Here is an 18,105-nt window from a genome sequence, read left to right as displayed (position 1 = left end):
CGACTTTTTTTCTAGGTGAGAGGTGTCGATGTCGTAGTAACCCCCTCGATGATTGAGCTAACACGTGTCAGTTGTAGAACTCGATGGTGTGCTTGTTCATGGTTCTAAGAGGAAGAAGGGTTATTGTATATGAAGTAGCATTGCTGCATCGTGCGCACAATCCTACTCTCACGTGACGGTATCCTTAATCCCGATTGTTTTTGGATTAAAAAAAATCGGATGATTAAAAAATTATTAAAGAGATCTGAATGAATTTCTGATAAATCGGCAAAATTGGCTGTACGTTTTGCGCGCTTGTTTGTTATTATTTATATATGTTTGCTTGAAAATTTGCACTTGTTACGCGCAAAATTTCTTTTGGCGAATATTAATTGAAAATGCAAGAGAGTTTGGGACACCTCGACTCTCTTATTGAATTATTTTTTTTTTTTTTTATCTTGATTTTATAAAAAGAAAAACTCTGTTGCGGTAGCGTTCGAAGCTTTCCGCAAGTGTGACAGAGTTGGGAAATACCGACGAGGAATAATCCTTCTGTGATAGTTTTATGTAATTATTTTTGTGTATTTTCTTAATATATTGTCGAAAAGAAACACTATTTAGTCACAGAAAGTGAAACCATCACATCCGGTTTGTGTCCCCATTGTTCCCTTCTGTTAGTGTGCGTGTGCGTGCGTGCGTGTGTGTGTGTGCACGATTGGTCAATTTGTGCATCGATCATTTTGTTTTTCTGTTTGTCTGAGGTCTATATACATATTATAACACCGTTGTTTCGTACTAAATGTCAATTAGAGGAATCTAACACATTACACCATGTTGTCTGTGTTGGTTGTAACAAAAAAAAAACTTTGGATCGCTAATGATCGAATAATCGTCGTGCGATTGTCGGCATGCCTTTGTTCTACACGCGATTGTGATCGCGAAGATCTCGAAGAGTGTTCAGGCACAAAATCAGAGCCAGATAAAAATCCAGGTTAAAAGAAAAAAAAAAAGAAGAGATTAATCGCTTGAAGGATTTAATCTCGAATAATTTATCTGAAATCTATATTTGTGTTTTCTTTGCTTCACGAATAATATTATTTGCCTGATCTGGCTTTGACAGCAATTTTCTCTGTGACAGACATTTTTAAAACTTTTAAACACAATTCCCCCCAGCAAAGAGACGATAAGAGACTGTCTCTCGAACGTCTGAAACCAACCAAGTACGTAGAATGTTTGATTGCGTATAATATAAAACTTGACATAACAAAACATAAGTTAAGCGTTGACAACTCACGCAGCGTATGTCGAACTGGCCTACAGTGCGTAAACAAAAAAACTGTCACCGCAAAAAAATTTAAGCAACTGATACATACTCATCTCTCCGTCGCACAAATGCGCATCATACATATTTTTGTTCCCCTGTGTTAGTGCTTTCCCTCGCTTTACTCACAATTTACTCGTTTATCAACCACACCAACATCTCACCCATCATATTATATCTATCTTTGTCTGAGCTTCTGTCTTACCCCTTACTACTACACTTTATTGACACTGTAAGCCGTAAAGGATTTTGATAAAACAAGCGTGCGAATGCTTCGGCAGTCTCGCTCGCGTACGGTTCAGGACTGTTGCGGACCATTTCTAATTGGGTAAATATATTACGTAGCAAACATTTTCCCGCGCGATGATTATTATTCCTCCCCGCAGCCGCGATCTCCGCTCGATTTTCTTCGGCCGTTGAAACTCGCGGAGCGATCGCTAACAAGGAGTCGTCGTCGATTTTGTTTTTTTTTTGTCGACAATCTGGTCGACCGATATGTCGTTTATGGACATTTTTCACAACTTGTGTGTCGACAATTCAAGATTGTATCCCGACGTACACAAGAATAGTTCTTTTTTTTTTTTTCAATAGCCATGTTGGATATTTCAGAAGTTAGACATCACGAAAAAAAGATAAAATTTGATTTTTTTTTTTAAAAAAAAAAGGAGATAAACTCACTGAGATGTGAGTAATGTCTCCATTGTGTTCGGAATTACACAACGAATGAGTGAAATTTGTCTTGTACCAAGTTTTGATTTTGCGAATTATCTTAAGTATTTCTGAACGATAACGGCGGATAAATTAGAGATCAAAGGTAAGAACTAACTTTCCTTGTGTTTCGCTTGCAAAACTCTATTATTTGATTATCTTATTGTTTTTTCAATTAAAATCATTTTCAAACGTGATTTTAAATTTGGAACAATCTATTCTGAGAGAAGATTGGACTAACTGTGATTAGATTGTTGGCAATTTGCTTGTTAATCATGACGTGACATGATTAAAATTCAACTCTGATAACTAAGTAAAAAAACATATATATCAGAAGAGAGCCGCTTTAATCCTTTTGATTGTTTTCGATGTTACTACGTCCTAAGATTTGCTGTGCGTCAATCTACTTCTCGTTTGCGATCACTCCAACCGATTTTCCGAAACCGCAAAAGATGATAACGCTCGTTATCAACTTGTCCCTGACATTTTTCGTTCCAGTCGACAAAGAGAGGCTCTCTTATTAGCGAGAATATTCGCGCGTAGTTTCTCACATTCGGTCTCGTCTTATTGACTCTCCCACAAAATTCGACCATCATCACGAACTCTCAAATCACCAAATAGATACGCACAGAAGTGAAATAGATTGCGCATGCCGGTAATTGACGGTCCGTGAAAACGGACTCTAGCTTGCACTATTGGGTTGTAACAACAACGAGGGTGTTCCGAACGTGAGAGAATAAAAAAAAAAACAATACTATAGTCTTATCTCCTTCGTTCAACCCTCGTTTAACTTACGAATTCGGGTGAAATGCAACCAAGTCGACGAGCGAAGAGACTCTTTACGTCATATAGACGTAAAGAACAAAAAAAAAAAAAAACGGGAATTAACAATGGAAACACATTAAAAAAAAAAAAAAGATGCATCTGTTAAACCATTAAAACAAACAAACAAACAAACAAAAAAAAGAATAACACGGCAACAACAAGAACAACGACGAGACCGGAGGACGCTGACGTAGGGGACACACCATATAACACATCTCTACGCGACAAAAGAGACACAAAGACGCGATTACACAGCGTGCTTGTGTGTTGTTGGCTTGCCTCCTCGCTTCCTGATAGAACGTCCTTCCCTGTTTTTGCAGCTTCGAGTAATCAGAGCGTTCAGGTCGACTCTGGAAGATCTGGAGGAGCGTCGCTCTGTCCATAGTTTACACAGCTTACACAGTATGCGCAGTTCACGCAGCTACCCCGGGTACCGACCACTCTCTGACTTCACATACATTGACGTTGAAGAGCCGACAAATACCACCACCACCACCACCATCACCACTACTACTACTACCACCGCGCAGAATCCCGCCTACAAGTCCTCTAATAGGAGCGTCAAGCCGATGACGGGTCAGGATTATGAGACAAACTCCAAGGGTGCCTCCAGGATGCCTCAGCAATCCCTCAACAGCCCCGCACCGCCACGCCGTGTGCTGAGTGCGACCGGACAGCCGGCGAACGCGTACAATCGTCATTGCAACATCACTGTTACCGACAACGACACTAAATCCCCTTCCCATAATAGCGAACTTAACGAGCCCGTGAGCCCCAACTGCACGGCACAGGCGAGCAGTAACGATAGTAACAAGAGGTTCATCTCACGTCTCAAATCCAACAACATCGTCCTACCCGAGCTTACCAACCTTGTACATGAAACAAGTATTTAAGAGACTCTTTGAGTTTTGTTTTTTTTGTGTGTTTTTTTTTTGTCTCATTCCATCCTCTTTCGACTCCTTTTCACATGTTTTTGCCGTCAAACTCTCTTCATCGTCGTCGATTTACTCGAAGCTTCACATTAGTCAAGTTCTTCTCCTTGCCTCATCACGCTGTTTTCACGCTTTGAAAATCCTATCTGTCTGTCCTTCGACTCGACATCCTGGCTCCTTTCTTTTTTTCTTTCGTTCTTCTTTTTCCCTCTATTTTTGCGGAGGGACTTGTACATAATCTTCTTACTCTCCCTGTGATCTCGTTCATATACGCTCCGTGAGATCTTGCTCAATCTTACGATCTCGTCTTTTTCTCTCTCTCTCTCCTCTCCTTCTCTCTTTCTCTTTTTCTCTCTTTCTCTCTCTTTCTCTTTCTGTCTTTCTCTCTGTTTCTTAATCTTTCTCTCTCGATTGCTCGGAAGAAGAAAAAGCAGATAAAAATAGAAAAAAGGGAAAACGAAAAATATACGTTTTTTATTGATTGACGAGAATATAAAATGTTATTTTATATAGATCGCGCGACTACATATTTTTATATATTTTTCACTATCGGTGTGTTCTTATCGCTGTTCTTGTCATATTTAAAACTTTCTTAACATCTTGTATCCTCTCGATATTGTAATATATAAGTTTAACATTACGTCTGTAATATTTATATATAAATCTCGTAATAATTTAAGGCATAAATTTCTACGGAGATCAAAATCGACGTAATTTCGACGGGTTTAAATCCCCATGCACGTGGGTCGCTTTATTTTTTTATCTCAATGAGATATATTTTTCTGAAAATATATATATATATAACAAAAAAAATTCGACTTGTCAAAGTTATGCCGGTTTTCTAATCCCCGCTAATGTTTCTCTTTATACATATTCTTCCGCGGAAAAAAAAAAAAGAACAAAAATAATCTTCGTTTAGAGAAATGTACTTAATTATCCGATCTCGTTATCTCGGTCGTTTTTAATTTTCCTCTTCTCTCTCACTCATTCTTTCTTTTTCTCTGTCTCTTTGATACGTCTTCCTCTACAAGTCGCGATCACACAGACAGAATTCATCGCGATTTGTAGCAAACAAGAGAAGACACATCTTGGTTCTTTTTTTTTTTTTTTTTTTATATATTATCAACGTACCTATCATGTGTTACCGCGGAAAGAATATAATATATATATATATATATATAATATATAATATTATATACATATAATCTGTGTGTATAGTTGCGAGTTACGTTTGATTTAATTAATATACATACACATATACAATATCATCATTGTACTATACAAAACAAAAAGAGAGATATATTTATGCGCGATCGGCAAAAAGCGGAAGAGAAGGGAAAGAGAACAGGAACGTGCCGTGGTGAGATATGGGATCGGAGAAACCATTCGTGAACACACACAGTTTTTTGATCAAAATCAAAAATATATAAAACAAAAAAAAAAGAGCTCTGCACAATAATCGACTCAAAGTTTTCTCTTTCCCGCACCTCGCTACTGCGCTCGATCCTCCCGCGATCGTTCGAATCCTCGAATTTTCTCGTCCTTTCTCCCCTCCTGAATGACGCATGCTTTTTCTCCACTTTGACCGTTCGTAAACGTTCAGGTCAACTAAAACGCACGCTAATAATCCGAGAAATCACATCGCGATCGATGCAGATCGTGACATATATCTCGGAATCACTTTATAGCACACACTACGACTATTACTACTACTACTACTACTACTATTACTACTACTACTACTATTACACGCACATACTCTTTTCGATGCCTCTGAGATGTCTCTTATTGACATATCTACTAATGCACAATGACAGGTAATGACGAAAATATACATATATATATATATATTGTTATCATTATGAATAGTTGTGGGTAGCTAACTGTTTTAGGAAACATCTCTCGTCGATGATCTTGACCTAGATATAGTTAGATACATTGTTGTTGTAAAGGTGTTGGTGATTGATCTTGAAATTGTTTTTTTTTTAACACTACGTTCACTGCCGATTTTGTCTACAAACAAACAAGTTTGAAACAAACGAGGGAGGGGGGTCCGTCTCCGTTAGGCGGACGGGGTCGACACGTATACAGTTGTCGTACAATCAGGATGCATCAGCGGTGCCTGATGCGCCTCGTATACTCATGTGTATACTTATGACGTATACTTGCATTAGCAACACATAGGAATCGAATTGTGAAAAAACAATATTTTCGATATTGTATTGCATTTCGACAGACGGTCTTCAACGAACGATCTATCGATCTCATCTTCTTATTGTACGTCACAGTCGATCACGAAACAAACTAACTTTGTGCACGATTCTCTCTCTTTCACAAATTCCATTCTATATATATTCACTGACTTATACCGACTTTCTGTACATCTCTTTGCGCTTGTCTGTCTGTATAATTGAGATTCACTTTTTCTACGGCACTCTCGCTCTCGTACATAACTCTTTGCCCCTTATCAGGTATTACCTCTATAACCGAGGCCGAATTGCACCGAGTCTCGGAAGAATATACGAATTTTCGAAAATGTGACAATCTTCTCTTTCTCTATTCAGATTTACAATTCTAGCTGAATTCTATATATATATATATATATAATGTAGGGAGAAGAGACGTAGTTGAGATATCAAATTAATGTGATAACGTTCTGACAGCGACATTTGTCTCTTAGTATAATTGTTTAAAAAACAACAAAAAAAAAAAAAAAAAAAAAAAAAAAAAAAAACAATTGTCGCCCACTTTTTATATAGCGAAATAAAAATAAACTATTAATTATTACAAATATGTAAAACTAAATAAACTTGCTGTTTTATTATTTTTGCGAAGTCTTTATATATATATACGTATTAATATAAGTTAATATACTCGATAATTTATTTTTTTAAGAATTATTGAACTATCAAGGGATTCTTGTGAGTGATAATATATTGGTGCAGTCGGCTGTTCGAATCCAGTTTCCGGTCGCGTTTCCGGGCGAATTAATTCAATACGCCCGGCTCTTTATCTTTTATAGAAAAAAGGAAAATACCAGATCACAATCGATACATCATTTTTGTATATGTATGTTTTTGTGCAAGTGTGCGTACGCAGACACATGCATGTATACATACATGTACATATATATATATATATGTGTATGTGTGTGTATACCGTATATGTATATATACATATGCACATATATAAACACACATACACATATACACACACACACAACTAAAAATATTAAAACAATCTAACTTGCATCACAAATAATTTTTCATTCACAACTTGCGACTCACGAAAAATTTATTTGACGACGCGTTTCACGAACGAGAAAACTGAATATCACAGCAAGAAAAAATGCGACACACTACCATCTCAGAATCCAACCACTCTTATACAGTCATATTGTTAACTTTTTTTGCGTTAACTACTTAAACATTATCAGCATTTCAATGAGACAAAGAATTATGTCACCCTTAACCCTCAAGCTCGCGTTTCGCGTGAAAGAACTTTAATCCTAATTGGTCATGATGGAAAAAAAGTATTGATCTAAACAGATAATAACGGATCTAAAGACAAACGGAATAAATGATGAAAAATCAAAATGTCAGAGATATATACGAAATATTTAATCTTGATTGTTAAAAACTTGCAGCTCTTTTGCTACCATGTAACAAGATATACGAGTTTTTTCTCATTTTCTCTCTCATGTAATTTGAGAATATTAATTAATTACACAAGATGTCTCTCTATTTATTGTTTCTGACATATCAAGATACTCCATTCGAGGAGAGCGTTATCAGCTCTATTCCGTCATTCCATCTTTGTTTTATGGTAATAAGCGATAAAGATGGAGTGATGCAATTAGCGCAAATAGCGCGTTTTCCCGAACGCAGCCTAAATATTTGTTATTCGATAACGATTAACTTTTTTTTTTTTGGAAAAATGTTTTTTCAAATTATATTATATCCGAAATGAAATTCCATTATGCCAGTTAAGATTAATTTCTCAAACACAATAATAATCACGAGATTTGTATTTATTTATTTATTTTATTTATATTTATCTATCGGTTTTCGGTGTGGAAAATATGAAGATTCCATATGAAAAATTCACATTGTCTATATAACAAATGCAAATAAAAAGCAAAAGATTGTCGGTGCACGCATTGGCATGAAGATTGATTCTTCGCGTGTGATCCCGAAGGAAAAATCTCAAGATATTTGAATAAAAGAAATATTTTTCGAGAAAAAAAAATACGTTTAAGTAACGTTCGTTGCGCCTGATCAATTTAATTGATTGATTTAATTTAAATCGTTTCACTTCGTTTCGAGTCATCGACGACCGGCAAAAAAGCGAATGTGTGCCGCTTGAGGGTTGAAGAAGTGGTTACGCGCGATCCGATCGTTCCACCCTGTTGTAACCATTATGTTATCCTTTACTCTTGAAGGTGATAGGTGGCGAGTTGCAGGAACGTTTGATACCGGTACCCTACAGCAAGAGTTCGACAGACCAAGCTGTAAGCGCTCCTCTCTCTCTCTCTCTCTTTCTCTCTCTCTCTCACACTCTGTCTTTTCTCTCTCTTTTTCTTTTTCTCTTTCTATCTTCTCGGTTCCGTTTTCCGCTCTCGATTCTGTCTTTCGCTCTCTATGTCACTCGTCCGTTTGCTCGCTCGCTGTCTATTAACCCTTTCGCTTTTACACGCTTCTTATTCTACTGACCGTCTCTTTCTCTCTCTCTCTCTCTCTCTCTCTCTTTATCTTTCTCTCTCTCTATCTCTCTCTTCTCATCTTCCTTTTTTTTCCCCGCTTCGTCCGTCTTTCCTTCTTCTCTATTCCGTTTGTTCTTATTTCCCTCCCTTCGTCGTGATCTTTCTGTTTCTATAATATTTGTATACTTCCCGCTTTCTCTATTTGATGACAGTTCAATAAAAGAATATCGACTTGTACTACTGGACCGGGCAGTACTTTCCCTATTCTCTCGATTGTGTTTAGCGCGAAGGAAAGGACTGCGTTCGATCATTTTTCAAGTTTGTTTCATACACTTTTGACGCGCGACAAAAACGATCGATCATTTTTAAGCCTGTACATTTCTGCGCCATTGCTGCTTGCTTTGTTGATCACACAGCATACTGATTTTCTTTGTTTGATTTGACACAAACAGCTACTTTTCGTTGAAAATACGAAGCTGCTTTAACTTATAAAGTTCTTTGCACACGAAAGACATTTTATTTAAAAAAAAAAAAATAAATAAATAAAAAGAAGTGGAACATTTTTTCCATTTTTGTTAAATAAAATTGTTAGAATTTCTTTCTTGCCAGATTTTGAATCTGCCTTCTCTGGTAATACAAGTCCGTTTTTCTCCCAATTTTACTTTAACACTTCTTCCCTCTAACTCCTCACCTTCTCACTCCCTCGCAGCACTCGATGTCCTCTGTTTTCGTGACTTTTACGGAACATCGTGTACTCGTCGTGTGTCTGTATCTCATAACTCTCGATCTTCTGTTTTCTTCCCTTCCGTCACGATCGAAGGATCGAAGCCGTTCTCGTTCGAATGTTATCAGCTTTCGTTGCTGTGAACGATGGGGAGATTTGCTTTTTTTTTTTTTTTTGTTTTTTTTTTCCGTCCAATAGCAACGAAAATTGCGAACTCAACCGTCGGTTTCGATCTCGGTCGCGAAAAGGATCACGGTCATTTGTTTCCGCGGAAACCTTTTGGCGCACATCTCATCGCTCTCGTTTTTTTGCCCTCCCTTTGTCACATCCGCATCATTTCCGATCCAGGATCAAAAAAAAAAAAAAAAAATCTAAAATAATTACATCGAGCGTGAAAAAGCCGACACAAGCGCGGAATGCACTCGCGACGCGGGTCCTGATCCTTAGAGAAAGCTGATTCCGCGTTATTCGCATCAGGATGCGATCTCGTTTTTTTAGGCCTCTTTACGACTATATCACACCGAGATACGATCACACGTTTTTTTTTTTTTTTTTTTACCGTTGCATGAGAAAGAAACGCGATGCCATAGCGATGTGCATCCCCTTTGAACGTGAAATCTGTATCGGTGTTCCGAAAAACATGTGATGATCTTTTTGCTTCTACCTTGACTGATGTTGCTTTATCTCCTCCTCTCTCATCACTGTACATTGAATATGTAGCTGTGTGTAGATATTATATATATATACACGGCGGCGATATGTATAATTGTAGCTGTAGCTGCAGAGTCTCGGCTGTTGCGCTATTTTTGCCGTGCCGTTTGTGCGGAAATTGCCTGAGATTTGAGAACCTTTTGCACGTCGTGCATCTTGCATCGCGAGCGACAATTTTTCGAGCGTTGTGTGAAATAAAAAAAAACAAACAAAAAGCGCTTAATATCCCCTTTCCCTCAATCTGATTAACTTTTTCCCACACAGTGGATTTCTCATCGACTTAAAAAAAAAAAAAAAACGTAGTTGTGTTGGAGCAAAAAGCTAAATTATGAATTAAAACGCATATCGAGCGCAATTATTTTTGCTTGCTTGAGTAGTTCACACTTTGCAGCACGTTACTTCTCATAAGTGTATATATTAGCGAGAAAAAAAAAAGTATTATAACAATCAGAAATATTAAGACTGGCGGTCATTTTTGCCGGTTTCGTATTTCGCAAAAAAAAAAAAAAAAAAAAAACAATTTAACGCGCTTATTCGTAAATCGAATCGAAAGCAAGCACAAGAAATTTATGTTTGTATTTGTAGCATTGAAACGGATGAACTTGTCGAAGTGCATCAGTTTCAATTTCTGGACTTTAATTCGATTTTAATTAAGTTTTTAGTGAAGTGTGTGTATGAGTGTGTGTGTGTGTGTGTGATACTATCGATTGAATTCTACGTCGCCACACATATAGTCTGATAGTTAGAGCACTGAAAAAATTTCGTTTTCGCAAATCATAGATTGTGGAAAAAAAAAAACAAATGCAGTATCTCTGAATTAAAAATAGCAAGATAAAATAGCAAGATAAAACATTTGACGTGTAGTGCTTGAATGAATGAATACGCGCATGAAGATTATGGATGGCGAGAGTAGATCTCATCGTAGTGAGATTTTTCCAACGACGAGAGATCGACATCGGACATATTTTGTGCATTCTTCTTCCTTCATTTTGAAGAGTGTCTTTCCGTACAAATTCTTGTCATTTTTTCCTGATTCTTCATTCCAAAAAAGTCCCTCAGACACTCGACGAAGACCGATGGAACGTTTGTTCATTACGCTGTGCCGATCAGTCAATATTTTTCATTAACATTAAATAATAAGACACAACGATTCTATAAGTATTAATTACTCGAGACAAGAAGGAAAACAACGCGTGAGTAAAAAACTATTCGAGACAAAAGTTTTCCCAATAAAGGCGATAAAAATAAAAAATAAAAAAATTGATTCGTGTTGTTTGTACAATATCACTATAGAAGAGAAATTACTATTGTTTGAAAAACATTTTAATGAAAAAAATTGTGATGTTTTCTACAAATTAAGATAATTAATAACCCCGAACGTATATATATATATATATATATATGTATAGATTATATATATATATGTATATATCCTTTCTCTTCATCTCAAAACTCGAAAACAATTGAAAGAAGCGAGTAGCTAAATTTCTCCCGCTCTTTTATTCTCCACTTTTTTCGTGTCAACTCTTCCGTTTCTCTTTCTTATCAGTATCCTTGCTCGTTCCTTCCCACATGTTACTCAATACGATATGAATATCGTCCTTCTCCGTTGAGAGAGTCGTTGTCCGTTGCGATACGTATATATAAATATAACCAGGCAGTGCACTTAGCATAGCGCGTGCATGTTGTTTCGAGCCAAAAATGCAAACCAAAAAGCAAAAAAAAAAAAAGAAAAAAAGAACAGAACAGTAGACACGCATTCAGCACGAAGGCGCGCGCAACACGCGAAGGAGAACGCGCGCGCAAGGCCTTTATGGGGGCCGGAGATGCGTAACTCTACGAGGGTCCCGGTTAGCTGCCGGTGGCCGCGATACGCCGGCGGTGACATCCTCTGCGTAAGTATTGTTTCTTCTGAATGTTGTGTGTCGGTGAGAATTAATAACTAACATCGTGCCCGTTTTTAACCTCGGGCGTGAGAAACACGCGAAACACACTGTGTAGCCACTGGCGATCTCCGAGCAGCAAGAACCGGAAGAAAAACAGAAAGTAAAAGAGCGAGGGGTGCGCTTTTGTGTGTTTATGCAATCGAGGATTCTTCGCACCCCTCTTTTTTTAAAAAAAAAGAAAAAAGAAAAAAACGTCTTTGAAACAAGGTAGTCACTCTCTAGCGAGATATGTTTGCCGGGCACTCCGATCTCGCCGTATGCATGCAGCCGATCGCAAGAGCCTAAATTCTCTTGTTTTGATTTTTTTTTTAATTTTGTATTACATTCAGCGCCGATGCTCGACATTTTCCTCGCGTTGCTTGTCGTTCGCGTGTTCTTTTTTTTTTTTTTTTTAATGCCGATGACTTGTGGCTTGATGACTTGTGTAACCGCCTTCTCACGTACACAATTCGACCCTCGTACAGAGTGCATCCTGTTTCTTTCTGGCATTTTGATGTCACATGTTGCCAGATTTTGTCGTTCAAATTCAGATCGTGCAATCGTAATAGGAAAACAAATTTACGGCCGATCGTGAGAGAATTATCGGATAATCAATGCGTATCGATCTTCTCGATGCGACCTTTTCGAGCGGAAACTTTGGTCAACTTATAATTTCCGCAAAACCAAAGCGGGAATCTTGGTATTGGATATCAGAGAGAGAGACAAGAAATTTTCCCAGACACACAGAGAGATAAAAAAGAAAAATCAAAGAAACATCCGCTAAAGAGTCTGGCAGCATCCTGTTGTTGCATCGCTTAGGAATATTTATTCTTTTTGCCCCGATTTCTCACCCGAGCACTCTCAAACCAAGCGCCGCGAGAATCTTCGATTTTTATTCAAAAATAATAGCGTGTACACAGGGTGGAGATAAGAGGTAAGAGCTTTTCTCGCTCGCGTCGATGTGTCATCGCTAAAACTGGCGTACTTTTTGAATCGTTGACGTTAACCTTGCGGTTACCTTGCATGTGTGTCTGACTAGTCACGGACGTTCTCCACTGTGTGTTGCGTCACGGTTAAAACCACGCTTCCGATTCCAAAATTCGATTGTGCACATTTGTATATAAGCAAATAGAAGATCCTCGCGTTTCGGTCGGCTCTTACGTTTCGGTTAGTTACGGTGTGGAAAATTCGCGCGAGCGATCGACCGCAGTGAAAAAAAAAAAAAAAACGTGCGTCACTGATCGCAGCCGTGGAGCCGTAACATTTGTGTTAGACGAGACAAATCGATTCGGATTGAGAATCGAAGGTGTAAAGTTTGTCGAATAAACAATTTTTCTATACGGATATTTTATGTCCCTTTTGATTTTCGATAAGTTGGATATGTGACAATAAATTTACAATAACGTTAAAAGATTGGATTTTGCTAACTCCCGAGATTTCGATTGCTTTTCTCTGAAAGAAGTTGACACAATGGAGCTTTTCCTTACACCTCGTGCGACATTGCTTTGAAGTGGAAGTCCAGACTCTTCTCTCGCTCGCTCTTTTTCTGTCTCTTATTGTCTCTCTATTTGTGTTTTATTTATATCTCTGTCTCTACATGTTTCTCTCTTATCTTCCTCTTTCTCTCTCTTTCTCTCTCTTTCTCCCTCACTCTCAATAATTAAGTCTCTTATAAAGTTATACGAGAGAAACAGAAGACGCACTCTGTGACCGTGTGCATCATGTCACGCGGCGATTTGTCCAGCATTCTTTGATGTCGTTTAACAGCTTCGCGCGTGAATGACTTCTTTGAAGTGATAATCAATTTTGATCACGAAGGTTGTAATAATTTCGCAAACGTCACACGAGCACGTGATATTTTACAAATATCTTTCGGGCTTTATTTTATGTGGATTAATTTGTGTTGTGTGAGTTTTTTTTTTTTTTTTTTTATACAAGCTTTTACACGAATGTAACTTCAAAAGAAGTCACGCCGGAGATGCTGTTGAGATTCGTCGTTGGACGCGAATCGCACGCGTGATGTCCTCGATCATCATCGTGACCAACTGTAAAACCTCTCATTGACCGCGCATGTGTGAGTTAACGTGATTCGGCTTGGCGATCTATCGCGCTCTCGCATACTTTACTCGCATACTATACTCGCATCAAACAAAAGGGCGCAATCGTTTTTTATTTTATTTTATTTTTTTTTTTTTTTTTTTGTATCCTAAACTCTACCAAGACAGCTTCGTTCTCTCGTTAAATCGCCAACAACTGTGAACTATATATAGAATGCGCCAGGAGTCCGATTGTGAATATATCTCCTTTTTTTCGTATTTTTTTTTTTTTTTTTTGTCTCTCTGACGAATATATTGTCGATGGGTGCATGCGGTGTTGCGCGTCAAGTTGCAAGCATACCTCGAGTAGAAGCGGAACGATCAGCGGACGTTAATTTGGAACGAGTTCGCCAAAATGGTGATCGACAGTAGGCATGTATAATAATAATCTCTGTTTTTTACTTCAAGAAAAATTTTAAATCGAAATTTTTTACCGACACCCGAGTGTTCCAAGTTTCCAACTATTCGACGACGAAAATGTTAAATTGATTTTGTCTTCGACAAAATCAATTTTGCTGTCCCCACTCTGTTGCATGTCTACTTGGATTTCCATGTTTGATGAACTAAACAACTTACGCTAAGAGAGTGATGAATATTTTGTGGACTTAACACTTTGCGGATGGGGGGGGGGAGGTGCTTTTGTTTTGCTCCACGTTTGTTTGCGAAAATGCGATATAATGAAGATATTATGATTTAATTAATTACTCTCTGTGTAACAAGAGATTTATTACGAGTGTTACATTTATACTTTTGCACACTCTTCTTCGTTTCTCTTCGGAATATTTTTCAGAACATTTACATAAAATTATTAAAAAAAAAAAAAACGATAATTCTCGCACGAAACACGAACGCAAGCGTTTAATCTCGCGTTCGATGAAGAAAGCACGGCCTGTCCTCAATATGTTAAGTATCCGCAGTGTCTTTCATAATATAACCGGAGAATCGTGAAGATCGCCGTCTCATTCACTCGAAGTAAGTATGCTGAAAAGTCGTACGTTATATATATGTATATATATATATATATATATAACGTACATACATATATATATATATAAAAGATCCACACATGCAATCATCCCGATCCACTTTTTCCCGTCAGCCAAAACCGACGCAGCTGCTCCGAACTTTGTGTTCTGGCAATGCCTTGTTTCGCGCAGGGAGAAATCCAAAACCCTGCTAGTTCTGTAATATCTTGTGGCATCGCTGCTTTATGTCTTGTTTTTACGTATTTATATATATATCTTGAACGGCGGTATGGAAAGCGAAATTAGATGAATCGTATAATAGCGTAAAAAAAAAAAAAAAAAAAAAAAAAAAAAAAAAAAAAAAAAAATTAAAATGGATAATTAAAAAATCGTAATAATTAAAATATATATTTCTATTAAAATTAATATACTTCTCAGATTAAACTGAGATGAGAAAGATTGTAAATGAAACTTGAAAGTTCTTTTTCGCGAGAAGAATTCGATTCATCCTTCGATTCCATTTTCCTATCGTTGCTATACATATGAATATCTGTATGAGGTGTCCCAAGACCCCACGTGTTTATTCTTCAATAAAAGCTTCCTCCTGCTTGGAATTGATTTTTCTTATACACATATCGTGTGTGACGTTATGTACGTATATCTAACTTGATAAAGTTTTTGCGAAAGCTCGAGTCGACGTTAAATTCTCGAGTAAAATAAAATAAAATATCCCACGTGAGTATATTGAAAAAACGTTATTTTAACAATATCATAAAAATTGTAACGAAAATCAATTCCAAAGCGAGAGGAGAATAACGCTCGATAAGACACTCTGTTTTACACGTGTGTACACAGTGTCTCGCGGCGTTTATGAGTCTCGCCTGAACGTCTCCTCTCTATCTCGAGTGCGTGTGTCGGCAGCCTGCAACTTTGCTGTTGCGTGTGCCTGTCATCATCTCGCAGCCGTCGCCGCCGCCGCAGCAAATGCTGATCGGCGCCACTCGACCAGACTGATCCGACCGTGTCGGCTTTCCAATTTGCAGATCCGCGTAGTGAACGCATTTCGGCAGGGCCTAGACACGCGCTACGGCGAGCACAGCAGCACCACCCTGGCGGAGGTACTGAGGAAGCAGTCGTCCCTGAGCAAGCGACTCTCGCAGACGAGCAGCATCGAGTACGCCGACAACATACCGGACGAGCTCACTATACCAGAGATTGACGTCGAGAGACTCTCGAGTCACAGTCACACCGAGACTGCCGTTTAGAGACGACGCGACAGCGTCGTCAGTAGCGACGCCTACTACTACTACTACTACAACTACCGTTACGAGCACGCCGACGACAACGACGACAACGTCTTCGCCGCCCTTTCGTGCTCGCCGTTTCCCCGTGGCCGTCAGTCGCTCGTCGAAGAGAGAGCGGAGGGCTCGCAGACGAGACCGAGACTGAGAGAAAGAGTGTAAGAGACAGAGGGGGTACGGGGAGATAGAAAAAGAGCGGAGGGTTCGTTCACAGGTTTAAGTTTCGACGAGTACCGCGTGATATAAAAAGAGATTGTCATTGAAAGATGGGGAGGGACGGAACAAGATTTTTCCTCAAATCTCAGGTCCGTTCCCATCGCGATATGAACGACTTTTCTGTTAAACGCGTTTTCCGAGGAGACCGATTTCTTCTCTGAGGAAACGAACCGATCATCGCTGTCGATCGCCGATCAGCGCTGATCCGTGCAAACGAACAGAACATCAATTATGAGAATTACTAAAGTAACGCACCACTGCCTCCTATTGCGCAGGTCAGGTTGTTACGTGTTCGCCTCCCTTGCGTCTTCTCACCGTATCACCTTACGTCTCGTCTTTGTGTTTCTCTCTCTTATCACGTGTGCGTGTGTGCGTATGTGTGTGTGTGCGTGTGCGTGTGTGTGCGTGTGTATGCGTGTTTGTCGAGTCCTTTTGTTCCTTAACGCACCGTTTTATGTGGAAGAAGCGCGACGACGGCCGCATGAAGAGGGATACAAGAAGAAAAAAGAAAGAAGAGAAGAAGAGATAAGACCTGAGGGAGAGAAAGAGAGAGAGAGAGAGAGAGAGAAGGAGAGAGAGAGAAAGAGAAAAGATTTGAGAAAGAGAAGAAATTTGAACCTCAATGTAGATAAGATCATCTCTCATCTGTTTCTCATTTTCTTTCTTACCTTCATCTCCTCACTGCTTCCTGCTCAAGTTTCTGCTTCCTTCTTCCTCACCGACTCTTTCTCTCTCTTTTTCTCTACCTCTCTTTTGATATTATAATGTTATTAATTACCCGATCTCTCTCTCTCTCTCTCTCTCTCTCTCTCTCTCTTTCTTTCTCTCTTTATCTCTTCCTCTCTATCTCTCATTTTCTCTTCTCCCTAAAAGAGAAATTACCTTTTTTCCTCTTCTCTCTTTTCGAGACTCTTTCTCTTTCCCTTTGTCGCTCTCCCAATCTCTCTTGTGCGAGACTTAACACGATGATCTAGTCACTAGTTCGTACTACTCTAATACTTCCGTGAATATATACTTTGCACTGGGGGTGCCTTACCGAGAGAGAAGAGAGAGCTTGAGGAAGAAGGACAAGAGAGTGAAAAAGAAACAAAAAAAAAAAAGCAAAAGCGCGTGTAAAATGTAAATTGTTTTCTAATATTAACGTTGCGTTATATATGAGAAGGAGCGAAGAAAATCCATTCTGGGGGGAGGGAAAGGGCCGAAAGGAGGGAGGGGGGAAGAAATACCTGCATAAAGTCGCACCAATTCTTTCACGGATTACGAAATTAATTACTGCGACATTGCCATTATTACGCTTAAATTCGAACAGAGTATGAAAGACGCCGCGCGCGTGATTTAGCGATATATATATATGTATAGAAGAAAGACAAAAAAAGTATAAACTCTGAAGACAAAAATACGATAGTTGTGCGAATGAATTATTACGGAACAGACGCACGCGAGCGAGCGATAATATTTGCGATCGAGAACAAGATCGTGTCTGATCGAATCCAATCGCTTTAAAATCGCTTCATCGTCGAGGGACCTAAAGCGACCTAAATGAGAGAGCGGGGTAGTTCACTCTCTTTCGGGTACGCCGGAAAAACAAATAAAAGAAGCGAAAAAAAAAAAAAAAAAAGATCTTTGTTTTTATCCTGTGACTATACGATGTTCTTAAGACCTATCAATTTCACACACGTGTATGAAGAGAAACGGACGCA

General features: G+C 38.6%; 1 protein-coding gene across 17 annotated transcripts in view; it reads left to right on the top strand.

Moving 5' to 3' along the window:
• The window catches only part of LOC109857545 (plasma membrane calcium-transporting ATPase 2), a 66,236-nt gene extending 49,033 nt beyond the window's left edge, over positions 1-17,203 (top strand). For 10 of the 17 annotated variants that reach the window (XM_020433948.1, XM_020433949.1, XM_020433947.1 and 7 more), the window contains one exon: positions 3,154-4,143. In XM_020433948.1, coding sequence (XP_020289537.1) covers positions 3,154-3,726 — 573 coding nt within the window. In that variant the 3' untranslated portion in view covers positions 3,727-4,143. Of the gene's footprint in view, positions 1-3,153; positions 4,144-8,206; positions 8,276-15,743; positions 15,903-15,931 lie in introns of those variants that run through there. The other 7 variants (XM_020433960.1, XM_020433958.1, XM_020433961.1 and 4 more) reach the window with 5 other exon arrangements.
• The last annotated feature ends 902 nt before the right edge of the window (positions 17,204-18,105 follow it).

The sequence above is a fragment of the Pseudomyrmex gracilis genome, unplaced genomic scaffold (assembly GCF_002006095.1).
Source record: "Pseudomyrmex gracilis isolate BER0280 unplaced genomic scaffold, ASM200609v1 scaffold_163, whole genome shotgun sequence".
NCBI classification, from domain to species: domain Eukaryota; kingdom Metazoa; phylum Arthropoda; class Insecta; order Hymenoptera; family Formicidae; genus Pseudomyrmex; species Pseudomyrmex gracilis.
Note: the sequence above shows the minus strand (reverse complement) of the source record. Positions and strands in the feature narration are given on the sequence as shown.